A 17,115-nucleotide genomic window follows, 5' to 3' on the forward strand; every position below is an offset into this window, starting at 1 on the left:
AACCGTTACCATACTGTAGTATTTGAAAACTACTTTTTTGGAAAGTGAACTCTCCAAAGACAACAGTTCCTCATCATTATTAAAAACTCAACCCTGTTACCATCATTACTCACCCGTTACTATACTGTAATATTTGAAAACTACTTTTTTAGAAAGTGAACTCTCCAAAGACAACAGTTCCTCATCATTAAAAACTCAACCCTGTTACCATCATTACTCACCCCTGTTACTATACTATAATATTTGAAAACTACTTTTTTAGAAAGTGAACTCTCCAAAGACAACAGTTCCTCGTCATCATTAAAAACTCAACCCTGTTACCATCATTACTCACCCCTGTTACTATACTATAATATTTGAAAACTACTTTTTTTAGAAAGTGAACTCTCTAAAGACATAAATTCCTCATCATTATTAAAAACTCAACCCTGTTACCATCATTACTCACCCATTCCCATACTGTAGTATTTGAAAACGACTCTCCTTTCAGAAAGTGAACTCTCCAAAGACAAATAATCTTCATTATTATTAAAAAGTCAACCGTTACCATACTGTAGTATTTGAAAACTACTTTTTTGGAAAGTGAACTCTCCAAAGACAACAGTTCCTCATCATTATTAAAAACTCAACCCTGTTACCATCATTACTCACCCGTTACTATACTGTAATATTTGAAAACTACTTTTTTAGAAAGTGAACTCTCCAAAGACAACAGTTCCTCATCATTAAAAACTCAACCCTGTTACCATCATTACTCACCCCTGTTACTATACTATAATATTTGAAAACTACTTTTTTAGAAAGTGAACTCTCCAAAGACAACAGTTCCTCGTCATTATTAAAAACTCAACCCTGTTACCATCATTATTCACCCATTCCCATACTGTAGTATTTGAAAACTACTCTCCTTTCAGAAAGTGAACTCTCCAAAGACAAATAATCTTCATTATTATTAAAAAGTCAACTCTGTTACCATACTGTAATATTTGAAAACTACTTTTTTGGAAAGTGAACTCTCCAAAGACAACAGTTCCTCATCATTATTAAAAACAACCCTGTTACTATCATTACTCACCAGTTCCCATACTGTAGTATTTGAAAACTACTCTCCTTTCAATAAGTGAACTCTCAAAAGACAAATATTCCTCATCATTAAAAACTCAACCCTGTTACCATCTTTACTCACCTGTTACCATACTGTAGTATTTAAAAACTACTGACCGTTAACATTTGACCTTGTTCATTTAATTTACATCTATTATGAGATGTCATGTATACAAGAAAAACAATTACAAAAGTGTTGAAGTAACACTATAATATGAATGAAATTAGTTGGTGGACGTGTATTTGCATGCCTTCTAAGCAGATTCAGAATGTGCAGACTTCACATTTTCCACACTGACTTTAGAGGAAAAATCTGTGGAATGGATTCAAAACTGTAAAATGTAGTAAACTCAGTTTAAGCGTGTGTAGGTATTTAACTGCTGAAAATGTAAAGGGCAGGGAATGTGTAGGATGACAAGCACACAGATTCAATGTTGACCTGTTTGTAACAATTTTTCAAAACAAAGTTTTCCTATTATATCAGGGTTATTCAGTTCTCCCAGTTTAGCTCCCGAAGAAGCCAGTCATGATCTTCAGGGTTACTTGAAAATTACAGGCAGGTGAGTTTGATCAGGGTTGATCAGGAGCAGAATCAAAGGATCCTTGACTATATTAATGTCCTTTCTGCAACATTCAGCCAGTCTGAGAACTAGAAATTTCAATGATGAAGTTTCAATGTTCTCTGCCTAATGGAAGCTCTGTTCACAGTAAGTGGCAAATGTCAATGCTTCTCTCCAGATTAAGTTTGGTTAAGATTTCCCATTTGGCAAAAGTTCATGTATATCACAACAAAGTCTAAAAATGTGTAGGTCATTTTTGAGGCCTCCAGAATGCATAAAGTTCTTCAGGTTGGACAGTTCTGATCAGGAGCACTGATAGTGGTGTGGATTCTTGATGGTTATAGTTCTTTGTCTCAGTACCACCTTTCTAAGGAGGCTGGCATCTTCAAAGAAGGAGATCAGCTCCTGGAGTGAATGTAAAATGCAATCCTACTTAAAAATGCTTTTTGGCATCAGTAAACTAGTTGATGCTGCAGGTTCTTCAGTGCGCGCTGATGTTTGGCAGATTGTTGGTGAGAAACCCTCGTTTCCATCCACATTTATTTTTCATCTTTGAAAGTCACAGGTGATACTGGACTGGAAGGAGCTGAAGAGACTGTAACAGCCTTCACTTCATCCATTATAGCAAAGCAGTTTTCTTCAGATTTCACTTGACATTCTGCAAAAACATTTAATTAACAATTAATTTGACATTTTCTGTATGTGTTATTGTCTGTGAAGGCAGAATTCCACATGTGGAAGTTTTCATATTGTGAGTGTGAGTGCAAATTCTAACACACAAGCTGAATGCAAAAAGTCATTGAAATTGGTTGTGCGTCAACCCTGTTAACATCATTATTATTACCATACTGTAGTATTTAAAAACTACTCTCCTTTCAGAAAGACAACTCTCCAAAGACAAATATTCTCTATCATTATTGAAAAGTCAACCCTGTTACCCTCATTACTCACCCCTGTTACTATACTGTAATATTTGAAAACTACTCTCCTTTCAGAAAGTGAACTCTCCAAAGACAAATATTCCTCATCATTAAAAACTCAACCCTGTTACCATCATTACTCACCTGTTACCATACTGTAATATTTGAAAACTACTTTTTTAGAAAGACAACTCTCCAAAGACAACAGTTCCTCATCATTATTAAAAACTCAACCCTGTTACCATCATTACTCACCCCTGTTACTATACTATAATATTTGAAAACTACTTTTTTAGAAAGTGAACTCTCCAAAGACAACAGTTCCTCATTATTAAAAACTCAACCCTATTACCATCATTACTCACCCCTGTTACTATACTATAATATTTGAAAACTACTTTTTTAGAAAGTGAACTCGCCAAAGACAAATAATCTTCATTATTATTAAAAAGTCAACCCTGTTACCATACTGTAGTATCTGAAAACTACTTTTTTGGAAAGTGAACTCTCCAAAGACAACAGTTCCTCATCATTATTAAAAACTCAACCCGGTTACTATCATTACTCAGCAGTTCCCATACTGTAGTATTTGAAAACTACTCTCAGAAAGTGAACTCTCAAAAGACCAATATTCCTTATCATTAAAAACTCAACCCTGTTACCATCTTTACTCACCTTTTACCCTACTGTAATATTTGAATATTTGGAAGTGAACTCTCCAAAGACTAATAATCTTCATCATTATTAAAAAGTCAACCCTGTTACCATCATTAATCACCCGTTACCATACTGTAGTATTTGAAAACTACTCTCCTTTCAATAAGTGAACTCCCAAAAGACAAATATTCCTCATCATTAAAAACTCAACCCTGTTACCATCTTTACTCACCTGTTACCCTACTGTAATATTTGAATATTTGGAAGTGAACTCTCCAAAGACTAATAATCTTCATCATTATTAAAAAGTCAATCCTGTTACCATACTGTAGTATTTAAAAACTACTGACCGTTAACATTTGACCTTGTTCATTTAATTTACATCTATTATGAGATGTCATGTATACAAGAAAAACAATTACAAAAACTTTAAAAAGTCAACCGTGTTACCATCAATACTCACCCCTGTAACCACATTGTAGTATTTAAGAACTCTCCTTTCAGAAAGTGAACTCTTCAAAGACAAATATTCCTCATCATGGTTAAAAGTCAACCCTGTTTCCAGGGTTTTATATAGTACACAAATGATTTTTGAGAAGTGGATAATCGTAGGTACATGATGTAGCATTTATTTCCAAAGCACAAAGGACAACTTTATTGAAACAAATTGTTTGATCATGCAGAGTAGTGTCAGTGTGGTTTTTAGACATAAATAACATGTTTATACGAAAATATAGAGGCTGAAAAGGGTGACGTTTCTTGCAATACACAGAAGTTTACGATGACACATTTCTTTGGTTTTGACTGAGAAGCTTGTAGCTACATTCTCCCTTACCTATTCAAAATGTAAGAAAAGGCTTCAAAATACACGTCTTTTTGAACATTTGTTCTGTTTATAAATAACCTCAGTCATACTTACCATATTCATCTCCAGACACTGGTTCTTGCTTAACTTCTACAGTTGTGTTAGATGGGCCTACGCCAACAGTGACCTTCACAACTTCCTTTGGTACGGGTAAATCTTTCCCCTCTGTAAAACATTCATTTGAAATTAGACGGAAAACAGAAAGTCATGCAGACAGAATTTTAAATTCTGGATGAACTATCCTGTACCTGCATGCATTACACGCAGATGTTTTTTCATAGATGATGAATGAGCAAAGAATTTGAGACATATGGGGCACTGGTACGGCTTCTCCCCCGTGTGACTTCGCAGATGTACTGACAAATGCGCAAACTGTCGATAGCTCTTTTTGCACTGAGGACACTGGTACGGCTTTTCTCCGGTGTGAACCCTCTGATGAACCACCAAATCTTTCGCTTGGCCAAAACTCTTTCCACATTCAGGGCACTCGAATTTGGGTTTGTTCTCTTTGGTGTGAGTGCGCAAGTGGACCTTAAGGTGACCCGCCTGACTGAAAACCTTATCGCACTGAGGACACTCATGCTTTTCTTCGGTGTGTGTCCGTCGGTGCAGAACCAGACTGCTGGGATGACTGAAGCTTCGCTCACACTGCGAGCACTGAAAGAGTTCATCACCCCTGTCGTAATGATGGCGGCGCTGATGACGCGCAAGGTCGGAAAGTTTGACGAACCCTCGCCCGCACTCAGAGCATTTGTGTGGTCGCTCTCCTTCGTGAACATACCGCACGTGTTTCCTGAGACCAGCTGCTTGAGTAAATGTCTTCAAACACAAACTGCATGTATGAGAGACCCCTGAAATGATTAGATATAATATATTATTACTACTACTAATAATAGCACTTTTTCATCTCATGCATGCTTCATACACCTAACCATCTCAATTTCTTACCTGAATGAAATGCATCTTGATGTTTTTTCAGACTTGCTTCAGAGACAAATGTTTCATCACACATTGAGCACTGGAGAGGATTCTCACCCGGGTGGCCGCTCTGGTGGGCTATCAGGTTTCTCCTCCAGCGAAAACTCAGGCCACATTGAGAGCACTTGTAAGGTCTCTCTCCTGTGTGAATCCGCTGGTGAATTTTTAACATACAATGCTGACTGAATCTCTTCCCACAATGAGTGCATTCAAATGGCTTCTCCTGCAAGTCGACTTTTGGACCACCTGTCGGTTTCTCTGTTACACTTTGCTTCTTTGTTGGAGCTTCTGGAAAACAAAGAGAAAATAATCTGTAAAGCTAAACTAATCATTAAAAAAATGAGAAATATATAAAGAAAGATAAATACAGTTTGGGTGGTCAACTTACTTTCATGGATGCGCATGTGAGCTCGGAGGAAACTGGGACGCCCAAACCCCTTGAAGCATACAGGGCAGTTGTGTGGCCTCACTCCTGTGTGAATTTCCAGATGTTTCTTCAAGTCTCCAGGGGTATAAAAGCTCTTACTGCACACAAAGCACAGGAACGACCTCTCTCCTGTGTGCGTTTTAATATGTACAACCAGAGCCGATCTCTGACGAAAGCTTTTGTTACAGGTGGGACAGTTGAAGGGCCTTTCACCCGTGTGAATTCTCTCGTGCTGTAACAAGCCTTGACGTCGACCAAACTTCCTTCCGCAATAAGAGCAGGGGAAGCACTTCCCCTCTTTGTCAACATGCTGATCTGTTGAAATTACAAAGAAGAAATCATGTTAACAAAACCACTATCAAAAAACGATTAAATTAACAACATAATTGAAAGTTATGCATCAACCCTGTTACAACACTGTAGCATTACAGAAAAGAATTCTATTTTATCCTTTCAGGATCTAAAGACAAATTTTCTTCATCAATAATTACAAAAAAAATCAACCCTGTTACCAGGGTTTTGTACAGTAAATAAATAAATATAGTGGTTATTTCTAGAAGTATCAATCCTATTACTATCATCACTTACCCCAGTTACAATACTGTAATGTTGAAAAAAAAAATCCTGTAAAAGTACGTTACCCTTTCAGGAAGTGAATTAAAGAAAGAAAATGTCCTTCCATTATTAAAAAGTCAACCCTATTAGGAGGATTTTTTTACAGTAAACAGATCATTATTGAAATGCTTATTCAAAGAAATATCATCATTAAATCCTCTCTCTAATAAACACTTTTAGTGTCGAGACAAAGAAAGAAATGGCTGTTACATACATACCAAACAATTCTGTAAAACAATCCTTTCAGAATGTGTACTCTCCAAAGACAAATACTCTCCATCAATTATTAAACAGTCAACCCTGTTACCCAGATTTTGTATGGTAAACAAATGACTTGATTGAAAAGTGGATATTGATAGAAAAGTATTAAAAAATGGCTGTCAGTCCTATTAACATCAGCATCTCACCCCATAACAAAACTGTAGTATTTTTCAACAACAATTCTGTAAAAATATTTTATTCTTTCAGTAACTGAACTGAACTTTACAAATACAAGTATCTTTTCCTAATATTTGTCATTTATTAAAAGTCAACCCTGTTACCAGGTTTTGTAATGAAAACAAATTACTTTATTGAAAAGTGGATATTGGTCGGAAATACTCAGAAATGGCCGTCAGTCCTATTGCTATCAGCACCTCACCCCTGTTACAATCCTGCAGTATTTTACAACAATTCTGTAAAAATATTTTATTCTTTCAGTAACTGAACTGAACTTTACAAATACAAGTATCTTTTCCTAATATTTGTCATTTATTAAAAGTCAACCCTGTTACCAGGTTTTGTAATGAAAACAAATTACTTTATTGAAAAGTGGATATTGGTCGGAAATACTCAGAAATGGCCGTCAGTCCTATTGCTATCAGCACCTCACCCCTGTTACAATCCTGCAGTATTTTACAACAATTCTGTAAAAATATTTGATCTTTTCTGGAACTGAACTCTTCAAAGACAAATATCTTTGCCTATTATTCACCAATTAATAAAAACTCAACCCTGTTACCAGGATTTTGTATTGTAAACAAATTACTTTATTGAAAAGTGGATATTGGTAGGAAAGACTAAGAAATGGTTGTCAGTCCTATTGCTATCAGCACCTCACCCCTGTTACAATACTACAGTATTTTACAACAATTCTGTTAAAATATTTTAGCTTTTCAAGAAAGGAACTCTTTAAAGACAAGTCTCTTTGCCTATCATTCGTCAATTATTGAAAACTCAACCCTGTAACCAGGATTTTGTATTGTAAACAAATTACTTTTACAAAAAGTGGATATTGGTTGGAAAGATTAAGAAATGGCTGTCAGGCCTCTTACCATTAGCACCTCACCCCTGTTACAATACTGTAAATGACTTGATCTTTTAAGGAACTGAACTCTCCAAAGACAAGTATATTTGTCTATTATCATCAATAATAAAAAAAGTCAACCCTGTTACCAGGATTTTGTATTGTAAACAAATTACTATCAGCACCTCACCCCTGTTACAATACTGTAGTATTTTACACAACAATTCTGTAAAAACTACTTTATGTTTTCAGGTAGTTGAACTCTCTGCAAATAAGTATTTTTGCCTATTATTCGTCAACTATTTAAAAAATCACTCCTGTTACCAGTATTTTTTATAGTAAACATGTTTTTGAAAAGGGCATATTCTTACAGTTACCAACATTAAATTCCAGTTCTAATAAACACTTTTAGTGTCAAGGACAAGTTTGTTTACTTATTTATCATCAAATTATTAAAATGTCAGCCCATTATTATAGTAATGAAATTACTATGATTCTGTATTTGTAGAAATATCAGCATACCGTCCCAACATAAAATTTTGGTAATCAAACTGTTGCTGGTCCCCATTGACTTGCATAATATGGAAAACAAAAAAAAATAAAAAAAATATGGAAGTCAGTGGGGACTAGCAACTGTTTGGTTACCTGCATTCTTCAAAATATCTTCTTCTGGAACAACATGAGGTTGTTAGGGTAGAACAATACCACTGTACATCTCCATTAAAAAAAAAAAAATGGCAATATTGCAATTAGCACATGCAGTTCCATCCTACCTGGATGAAATATAAGTTGATGTCTTTTCAAGGAAATTGCGAGAGAGAAGGTTTTATTGCATATGGCACAATGATATGGCTTCTGGTGATCTGTCAGCTCTGAACTGGAACTCTGATCAGCATCATGGTCTTGATTTATTGACGGACCGAATCCCATCTGAGCCTCTGATAGATGCTCATCTATGATCATTTCTTAAAAAAAACAGAAGACAATATTACGTGACATAAACCTAAAAAAACAAATCATAAATAAACAGCTAGAGATCATACTGTCTTCAGAAGCTCCAAGGTTTCCAGAAAGCACCACTGATAGCTGTGATGAAGCAGAAACACCACAGACTCCTTCCATGTCATCTAGTTCACCCTGGTCCTCCTCCTCAGAAATAAGCATATCAGCTCCGGCGGTCACAGCATCACTCTCCTGCAGCTTGTTCAGATGGGACTGCATGTGTGCTTGAAGGCTGCTGGGCCGCGGGAAGCTTTTGGAGCACAAAGGACAGCTGTGAGGTCTCACGCCGGTGTGTGTTCCCATGTGTGTCTTCAGATCTCCTGAACCATAAAACCGCCTGAAGCATATGAAACACTCGAAAGGCTTTTCTCCAGTGTGAATTTTCCGATGCACGATCAACACCGAACGCTGCCTGAAACTTTTGTTGCACACAGTGCAGCGGAACGGTCTCTCTCCGGTGTGGATGCGTTTGTGTTGCTCCATATCTTGATGTCGTCCGAATATTTTTCCACAGTACGGACAGGTAAAGCGATTCCTTTCAGCAACACTCAAATGTTCTGTTAAAAGAAATTAATGAACTGGATTTTCAATGATCACAGATATACAAAACTGATAACATCAAACCAAACAACACTGTACTGTGCAATGCTACTGGTGGTTCAAAGGGTTGGCTCACCCAAAAATGAAAATTCTGTCATTTCTGTCATAGCAATATTATACTCTTATATCTTAATTTGTGTTCCGAAAATAAATGAAGGTCTTACAGGTTTGGAACAACATGAGGGTGAGTAATTAAAGACAGATTTTTTATTTTTGGGTGAACTATCCCTTTAACCCAAGGGTTTTCAAACTGTGCAGTAGGTTTATAAAGTGTCCTCAGCAAACTTCAAGTAGACTTGATGATCTTAAATAAGACAGAATAAGCATTTAAAAGAGAGCTCAAACAACTTAGAAGAACCAGGAATTACATAGTTCTTCTAAGTATGATTATTACACCTGGAAAAGTATTGGAAATTAATAAAATTTAAAACAACATGGCCATTTTTTAAAGAATTCACATTTTCTAGTTATGCCAAAAAAAAAAAATTATATATATATATATATATATATATATATATACATATATTATAATAAATATAAAATAATAAATAATTTATTTATATAATTTAATTATTATTGATTAAATATTGATTATATAGTTAAAAATCATAATCATATAAAACTACGATTAATAATAATAACAATTTTGATCATAATTTATTTTACAGTTCTGGCAAATAAAAAGGAAAAAAAAATTTTTAAATAAGACAGAATAAGCATTCAAAATAAAGCTCAAACTTAGAAGAATTAGGAATTACATCGTTTTTCTGAGTATGATTATTAGACCTGTAAAAGTATTGGAAATTAATAAAATCTTAAAACAACACGGCCATTTTTACTATACATTTTAATACACATTTTCTCATTTTGCCAATAAAAAAATTATAATAAATACAAAATAATTAATAATTTATTTATTTTTTTAATAATAAATATTTCTGATTACTGATTTAACATCTGTGATTTTTGAATAGTAGTCAAATAATAATAATAATAATAATAATAATAATAGAATAATAGTTTAATATAGTATTAATATTTTGGTAGCTCTGCCATTTCTCCTCAGTTTTATTTAAAAACATCTCACCTGGATGAGCAACACGTTGATGTTTTATCAGCGAGAAGGAGAGAGAAAACCTCCGGTCGCAGAGTGTACAGTGATACGGTCTCTCCTCAGTATGATGAGTACGGTGGTGTTTTCTAAGGTTCACCGCTTGGCTGAAGTATTTCCCACATTGGGAACACTGGTACGGCTTTTCTCCGGTGTGAACACGCAGATGGATTCGAAGCTTTGCTTGCTTATGAAATCTCTTTCCACAGTGATTGCAATGGTGCGGCTTGTTTTCATCGCACGCTTGCTGGTGAACTGCAAACTCTTCCTCTTGAAGAGGATTCAGTGTTTCAGTGCCTAGGAAGACAATATTATACAATTCATTATGTGGATATACAGTGGTGTTAAAAAGTGTTGGCCTCCTTAATGATTTCTTCTTTTTTTTTGCATGTTTGGCCAAAAAATCCAAATCCACGTGGCCCTGTGTGAAAAAGTGTTTGCCCCTCCCCTGTTAAAACATAACTGTGGTTTATCACAACTGAGTTGAGTTTCTCTAGCCACACCCCGGCCTGATTACTGCCACACCTGTTCGCAATCAAGAAATCACTTATATAGGGCCTGCCTGACAAAGTGAAGTAGACCAAAAGATCCTCAAAAGCTATACATCATGTTGAGATCCAAAGAAATTCAGGAACAAATGAGAAAGAAAGTAATTGAGAGATCTATCAGTCTGGAAAAGGTTATAAAGCCATTTCTAAAGCTTTGGGACTCCAGCGAACCACAGTGAGATCCACAAATTGCAAAAACATGGAACAGTGGTGAACCTTCCCAGGAGTGACCGGTCGACCAAAATTACCCCAAGAGCGCAGCGACGACTCATCCAAGAGGTCACAAAAGACCCCACAACAACATCTAAAGAACTGCAGGCCTCTCTTGCCTCAGTTAAGGTCAGTGTTCATGACTCCACCATAAGAAAGAGACTGGGCAAAAATGGCCTGCATGGCAGAGTTCCAAGATGAAAACCGCTGCTGAGCAAAAAGAACATAAAGGCTCATTTAAGTTTTGCCAGAACACATCTTGATGATCCCCAAGAATTTTGGGAAAATACTCTGTGGACTGACGAGACAAAAGTTGAACTTTTTGGAAGGTGTGTGTCCCATTACATCTGGCGTAAAAATAACACAGCATTTCAGAAAAAGAACATCATACCAACAGTAAAACATGGTGCTGGTAGTGTGATGGTCTGGGGTTGTTTTGCTGCTTCTGGACCTGAAAGACTTGCTGTGATAAATGGAACCATGAATTCTGCTGTCTACCAAAAAATCCTGAAGGACAATGTCCGGCCATCTGTTCATGACCTCAAGCTGAAGCGAACTTGGGTTCTGCAGCAGGACAATGATCCGAAACACACCAGCAAATCCACCTCTGAATGGCTGAAGAAAAACAAAATGAAGACTTTGGAGTGGCCTAGTCAAAGTCCTGACCTGAATCCTATTGAGATGCTGTGGCATGACCTTAAAAAGGCTGTTCATGCTCGAAAACCCTCCAATGTGGCCGAATTACAACAATTCTGCCAAGATGAGTGGGACAAATTTCCTGCACAGTGCTGCAACAGACTCAGTGCAAGTTATCGCAAACGCTTGATTGCAGTTGTTGCTGCTAAGGGTGGCCCAACCAGTTATTAAGTTTAGGGGGCAACACTTTTTCACACAGGGCCATGTGGGTTTGGATTTTGTTTTCCCTTCATAATAAAAAAACTTCATTTAAAAACTGCATGTTGCGTTTACTTGTGTTATCTTTGATTAAGATTTAAATTTGTTTGATGAAACATTAAAGTGTGACAAACATGCAAAAAAAACTTACACTTTTTCACACCACTGTATTTAGTCCACTTTTGAAATTTCTGGGATGTGGTATTCTGATAACTATGATTATGGTAAGGTTTTTATAATTATTAGACTTACCCTTTTCAGCAGAATGTGCAGAATCGTGAGAGCGCTCAGATGAAGGAGATGGAGCACTCTCAGCCTCTTCTTCTAAACTTTGGGGAATGTTTTGATTAGCTCCATCGTTCTCAATGTTATCTACAAGTTCCAGAGAGTGCGATTCGCTACTGTCTTTAAGTGCGTCAGTCTGTAAGTGCTTGTGTAGATCTTCAGAGGCTACAGAACTGCAAGGCCTCTCATTGTCGTGAGCATCCAAATGGTTCATATCGTCGGATTCAGAGAAGGTCTCATCAGGGGATATGAGACTGGATAGATGTGCGACGCTGTTGACGCAGTCGGGGCAGCGGTGGGAAATCTCTCCTGTGTGCGTTAGCTCATGTTCCTCCAGCTGGCATTCAAAATTCTTCCCACATTCGACACAAATTAAGCACTTACCCTCCGTACTAACATCTTGACCTGCAAAAAGAGTGAATACTTTATTCAGATTTGGAGAAATGTAGAATTCCATCACTTGCTCACCAGTGAATCCTCTGCAGTGAATGGGTGCCGTCAGAATGAGAGTCCACACAGCTGATAAAAACATCACAATAATCCACAAACAATTTTTTCGACTGTTTTGGTTTGTAAAAAAATAGGTGCTTGATTTGTTCATCTTGATTTCTCTCCTGATTCAGATGACTTTACTGGAGAAAGCAATATTATGAATAGATGACTCATATTTTAGAAGGAACAACTCGTAAATTAAAAATGTCTTGATGCATTTGTTTCTTACAAATATAGCAAATATAGTCCATTAACTGATGGACTTGCAAATTATTATTAACTTGTGGATTATTGTGATGTTTTTATCAGCTGTTTGGACTCTCATTCTGACGGCACCCATTCACTGCAGAGGATCAACTGGTGAGCAAGTGATGTAATGCTAGATTTCTCCAAATCTGTTTTCTCTTTCAAATCTGTTCCATACGACGGCATTTTAATGACACATAAAAAAAAAAATCCAGTTACACATAAACACAGAAAAAAATAGCTTAAGTCGAAATGTTATGAGAATAAATTCGAAATGTTTCGAAAATAAAGTCAAAATTACCAGAATAAAGTCGAAATAATACAAGAATAAAGTCTAAATATTTCAAAAATAAAGTCAAAATAACGAGAAAAGTCTAAGTGTTTTGAGAATAAATTCAAAATTACGAAAATTAATTTGTAGAGAATTCTACATCATCAAAAATCATTAAATTAAACATAACGTAACAAAGTCATAATATTTTGAGAGTATGTTTCGACTTGATTTTAGTAGCACATTAAAAAAAAAATTAAAATCTAAGATGAGCTTAAAGTCGTAATATTTCGAGAATAAAGTCAAAATATTACAAGAATAAAGTCTTAATATTTAAAAAAAAAGTTGAAATGTTTAAAAAAAAAGTGAAAATTACAAGAATTAATTCATAGCAAGTTATAATATTTTGAGAGTGTTTCGAATTGATTTTAGCGGCATGTTAAAAAAAATCTAAGATTACGATCTTAAAGGCGTAATATTTAGAGAATAAAGTCGAAATTAACAGAATAAAGTCGAAATATTACGAGAATAAAGTTGAAATATTAAAAAAATAAAGTCTAAATTACGAGAATTAATTAAGTTATGAAGTTATTAATATTAAGTTATAATATTCTGAGAGTATGTTTCGACTTGATTTTATTGGAACGTTAAAAAAAATGTAATCTAAGACTACAATCTTAAAGTTGTAATATTTCGAGAATAAAGTCAAAATTACAAGAATAAAGTCAAAGTGTTTTGAGAATAAATTCAAAATGTTTTGAAAATAAAATAAAAATTACGAGAATTAATTTGTAGGAAGTTATAATATTTTGAGAGTATGTTTCGACTTGATTTTAGTGGCATGTTAAAATAAAAAATCTAAGATTACGATCTTAAAGTCGTAATATTTCGAGAATAAAGTCGAAATTACCAGAGTAAAGTCGAAATATTACAAGAAAAAAAGTCTAAATATTTCAAAAATAAAGTCAAAATTACGAGAATAAAGTTTAAGTGTTTTGAGAATAAATTCAAAGTGTTTTGAGAATAAATTCAAAATGTTTTGAGAATAAAATAAAAATTACGGGAATTAATTTGTAGGAAGTTATAATATTTTGAGAGTATGTTTCGACTTGATTTTAGTGGCATGTTAAAATAAAAAATCTAAGATTACGAGCTTAAAGTCGTAATATTTCGAGAATAAAGTCGAAATTACCAGAATAAAGTCGAAATATTACAAGAAAAAAAGTCTAAATATTTCAAAAATAAAGTCAAAATTACGAAAAAAAGTCGAAGTGTTTCAAGAATAAAGTCGAAATGTTTTGAGAATAAAATCAAAATTACAAAAATTAATTCATAGCAAGTCATAATATTTTGAGACTGTTTCGACTTGATTTTAGTGGCATGTTAAAAAAAATTAAAATCTAAGATTATGATCCTAAAGTCGTAATATTTAGAGAATAAAGTCAAAATTAACAGAATAAAGTCAAAATATTTCAAAAATAAAGTCAAAATAACGAGAATAAAGTTGAAGTGTTTTGAGAATAAAGTCAAAATGTTTTGAGAATAAATTCAAAATTACGAGAATTCATTGGTAGCAAGTCATAATATTTTGAGAGTATGTTTCAACTTGATTTTAATGGCACATAAAAAAATAAAAAAATCTAAGATTACAAGCTTAAAGTCGTAATATTTCGAGAATAAAGTTGAAATTACCAGAATAAGGTCGAAATATTACAAGAATAAAGTCTAAATTACGAGAATAAAGTTGAAATATTAAAAAAAATAAAGTCTAAATTACGAGAATTAATTAAGTTATTAAGTTATTAATATTAAGTTATAACATTTTGAGTATGTTTCGACTTGATTTTAGTGGAACGTTAAAAAAAAATGAAACCTAAGATTACGAGCTTAAAGTTGTAATATTTTGAGAATAAAGTCAAAATTACAAGAATAAAGTCAAAGTGTTCCTAGAATAAAGTCAAAATGTTTTGAGAATAAAATAAAAATTACGAGAATTAATTTGTAGGAAGTTATAACATTTTGAGAGTATGTTTCGACTTGATTTTAGTGGCATGTTAAAAAAAATGTAAGATTATGAGCTTAAAGTCGTAATATTTTGAGAATAAAGTCGAAATTACCAGAATAAAGTCGAAATATTACGAGAATAAAGTCGAAGTATTTCAAAAATGAAGTCAAAATTACGAGAATAAAGTCGTAGTGTTTTGAGAATAAATTTGAAAAGTTACTAGAATAAAGTCAAAATTATGAGAATTAATTCGTAGCAAGTCTCAATATTTACCATTGTAAAACCACTGTCTAATGTCTTATTGTCTGTAGTTTCATTCTCTACATGGCAACATTTCATACCTTGATGAAATGCACGCAGATGTCTCCTCAAGGAAGATAACAGGGCAAAGTTTTTAACGCAGATCGTGCAATGGAAGGCTTTGGCGTCCGTATGGACAATCTGATGAGTCTTGAGATCTCTTTCCCGGGTGAAAGTCTTTCCACAAACCAAGCACTCAAACGGCCTCTCGCCTGTGTGAATCCGGACGTGTTCGGACAGATGCTGTATTCGGGAAAAACCCTTCCCACACTGAGAGCACTGAAAAGGCTTTGCTCTGGCAGAAAGATTTTTGGCATGGTCATCTATTGTGACATTTGAAAGAAAAAGGAAAATGTTAAGTTGTCTCTCTCTAATAAAATAAACATGTGCTTAGTATATCTGACAGCTAAACAATAGAAATGATTTCTGATTATTGTAGCTGTGCAGTTGTAGTATAGAAAAAATAACACAGGAATACAGTTATCAAATTAAAATCAGTTTGGACTTTTCACAAATAAGTGGAGCAGTATAAAAATCTGTTTTTTTGCTGTCTTGTTGACATGTTTCTTGCATATTTGAAATAAAATGACAATCAAATCTCAATGAATGAATGAATGCATTTTGCATGATGCATAATATAAACCTATGCATTCTCACCCAGATCAAAGGAAACGCCTGATGGGTGAAGATCAAGTGTCCTCGATTCTTCTCCTAAATCAGAATCCCGTGTTTCAGCAGCCGATGGAAACACGCCCACTTTCTTCGGATCATTGTATGACTTCAAGCTCAGATCCATGTCTTACTGAAAATCTGGAGGAAAATATATTTGTGCATTTTTCTTTTTTTAGAAAGCATACTAGGGTGGCACTCATACCAGGGTGATTGTATGAAAAGGTAAAACACTATGACATTAAATCATTATTTGGTGTTACTTGCAGAACACTTGAAATAATACTATAGTATTACCATGCTACATGTTCAAAGACATGCTTATACTCTAAACACTCTATGTCTATTTGAAATGACTACATTATGTTATATTGCACTATATTGTTTTATGCATGTCTTAATATCTATATGATAATAAAATCAAAGCTAGAGACTGAACACACCTCCTTTAACAGTTACTTGCATTTGGCTTTAGTTAGATATCAACACACAGTAAAAGGTGCGTTAGCTGTTACTCAGGCAGATGAAACATAAACATAAGCATTCGTTGCACCACAAGACTGAGACACTGATGTAAAGTTCATGCAGAAGAAGCCTCACCTTTCCTGTGTCTCATCACACAATTATCATGCACGTCCACACGAACTGACAACCCGGAAATGACTAGAGATCTTAGTGACTTTTCAAAATAAAAGTCAATTGTAAACACAGTGGAGCATGTTTCTGTTTGGCTTCTAGGATGTTTGGTACACTGCAGGTGAATAGGGTAAAAAATAACTAAAAGTTATCACCTTACTTACTCTGCTGATTGATTCCAATGATAATTACAAACATATTTTGTATTACAAGTTTTCTAAAATGTTAGGTTTAAATGTTCAAATGAGCCATTATTTAATAAAATATGACTAATTTGCATACATTTCTACAAAAATCTAAACACTGGATGAAGTCAGTTTCAAAATTCTTGTTAATTTTTTTTTTTTTTTGAGTCAAATGTTTTAACAGGGGATTTTGGGGTATCTTATTTTGTCACTCCATAATTCAGAAAATACAGACAGGAAACAATGTATT

At 34.4% G+C, this 17,115-nt stretch overlaps 1 protein-coding gene across 1 annotated transcript; it reads right to left on the reverse strand.

Annotated features, from left to right (window-relative positions):
• Positions 1-1,240: 1,240 nt before the first annotated feature.
• znf271 (zinc finger protein 271) lies at positions 1,241-16,689 on the reverse strand. The gene is made up of 12 exons (XM_073830934.1): positions 16,645-16,689; positions 16,033-16,185; positions 15,417-15,698; positions 12,029-12,466; positions 10,101-10,421; positions 8,455-8,970; positions 8,185-8,376; positions 5,473-5,826; positions 5,055-5,372; positions 4,355-4,957; positions 4,161-4,271; positions 1,241-2,322 (listed from the first exon to the last, which is right to left on the reverse strand). The coding sequence occupies exons 2-12, from the start codon at positions 16,169-16,171 to the stop codon at positions 2,204-2,206; spliced, it is 3,393 nt and encodes a 1,130-aa protein (XP_073687035.1). The 5' UTR covers positions 16,172-16,185; positions 16,645-16,689; the 3' UTR covers positions 1,241-2,203.
• Positions 16,690-17,115: the final 426 nt, after the last annotated feature.

The sequence above is a fragment of the Garra rufa genome, chromosome 24, assembly GCF_049309525.1.
Source record: "Garra rufa chromosome 24, GarRuf1.0, whole genome shotgun sequence".
Lineage (NCBI taxonomy): Eukaryota > Metazoa > Chordata > Actinopteri > Cypriniformes > Cyprinidae > Garra > Garra rufa.

What these genes read in the sequence shown, in the direction of transcription:
- znf271 (XM_073830934.1), bottom strand. Translation starts at nt 16,171, where the DNA reads ATGGATCTGAGCTTGAAGTCATACAATGATCCGAAGAAAGTGGGCGTG. An exon ending in TCAACTTATATTTCATCCAG is followed by an intron (nt 5,827 to 8,184) that starts GTAGGATGGAAC and finishes TAATTTCAACAG; the next exon opens with ATCAGCATGTTGACAAAGAG. An exon ending in TCTGCGTGTAATGCATGCAG is followed by an intron (nt 4,272 to 4,354) that starts GTACAGGATAGT and finishes AATGTTTTACAG; the next exon opens with AGGGGAAAGATTTACCCGTA.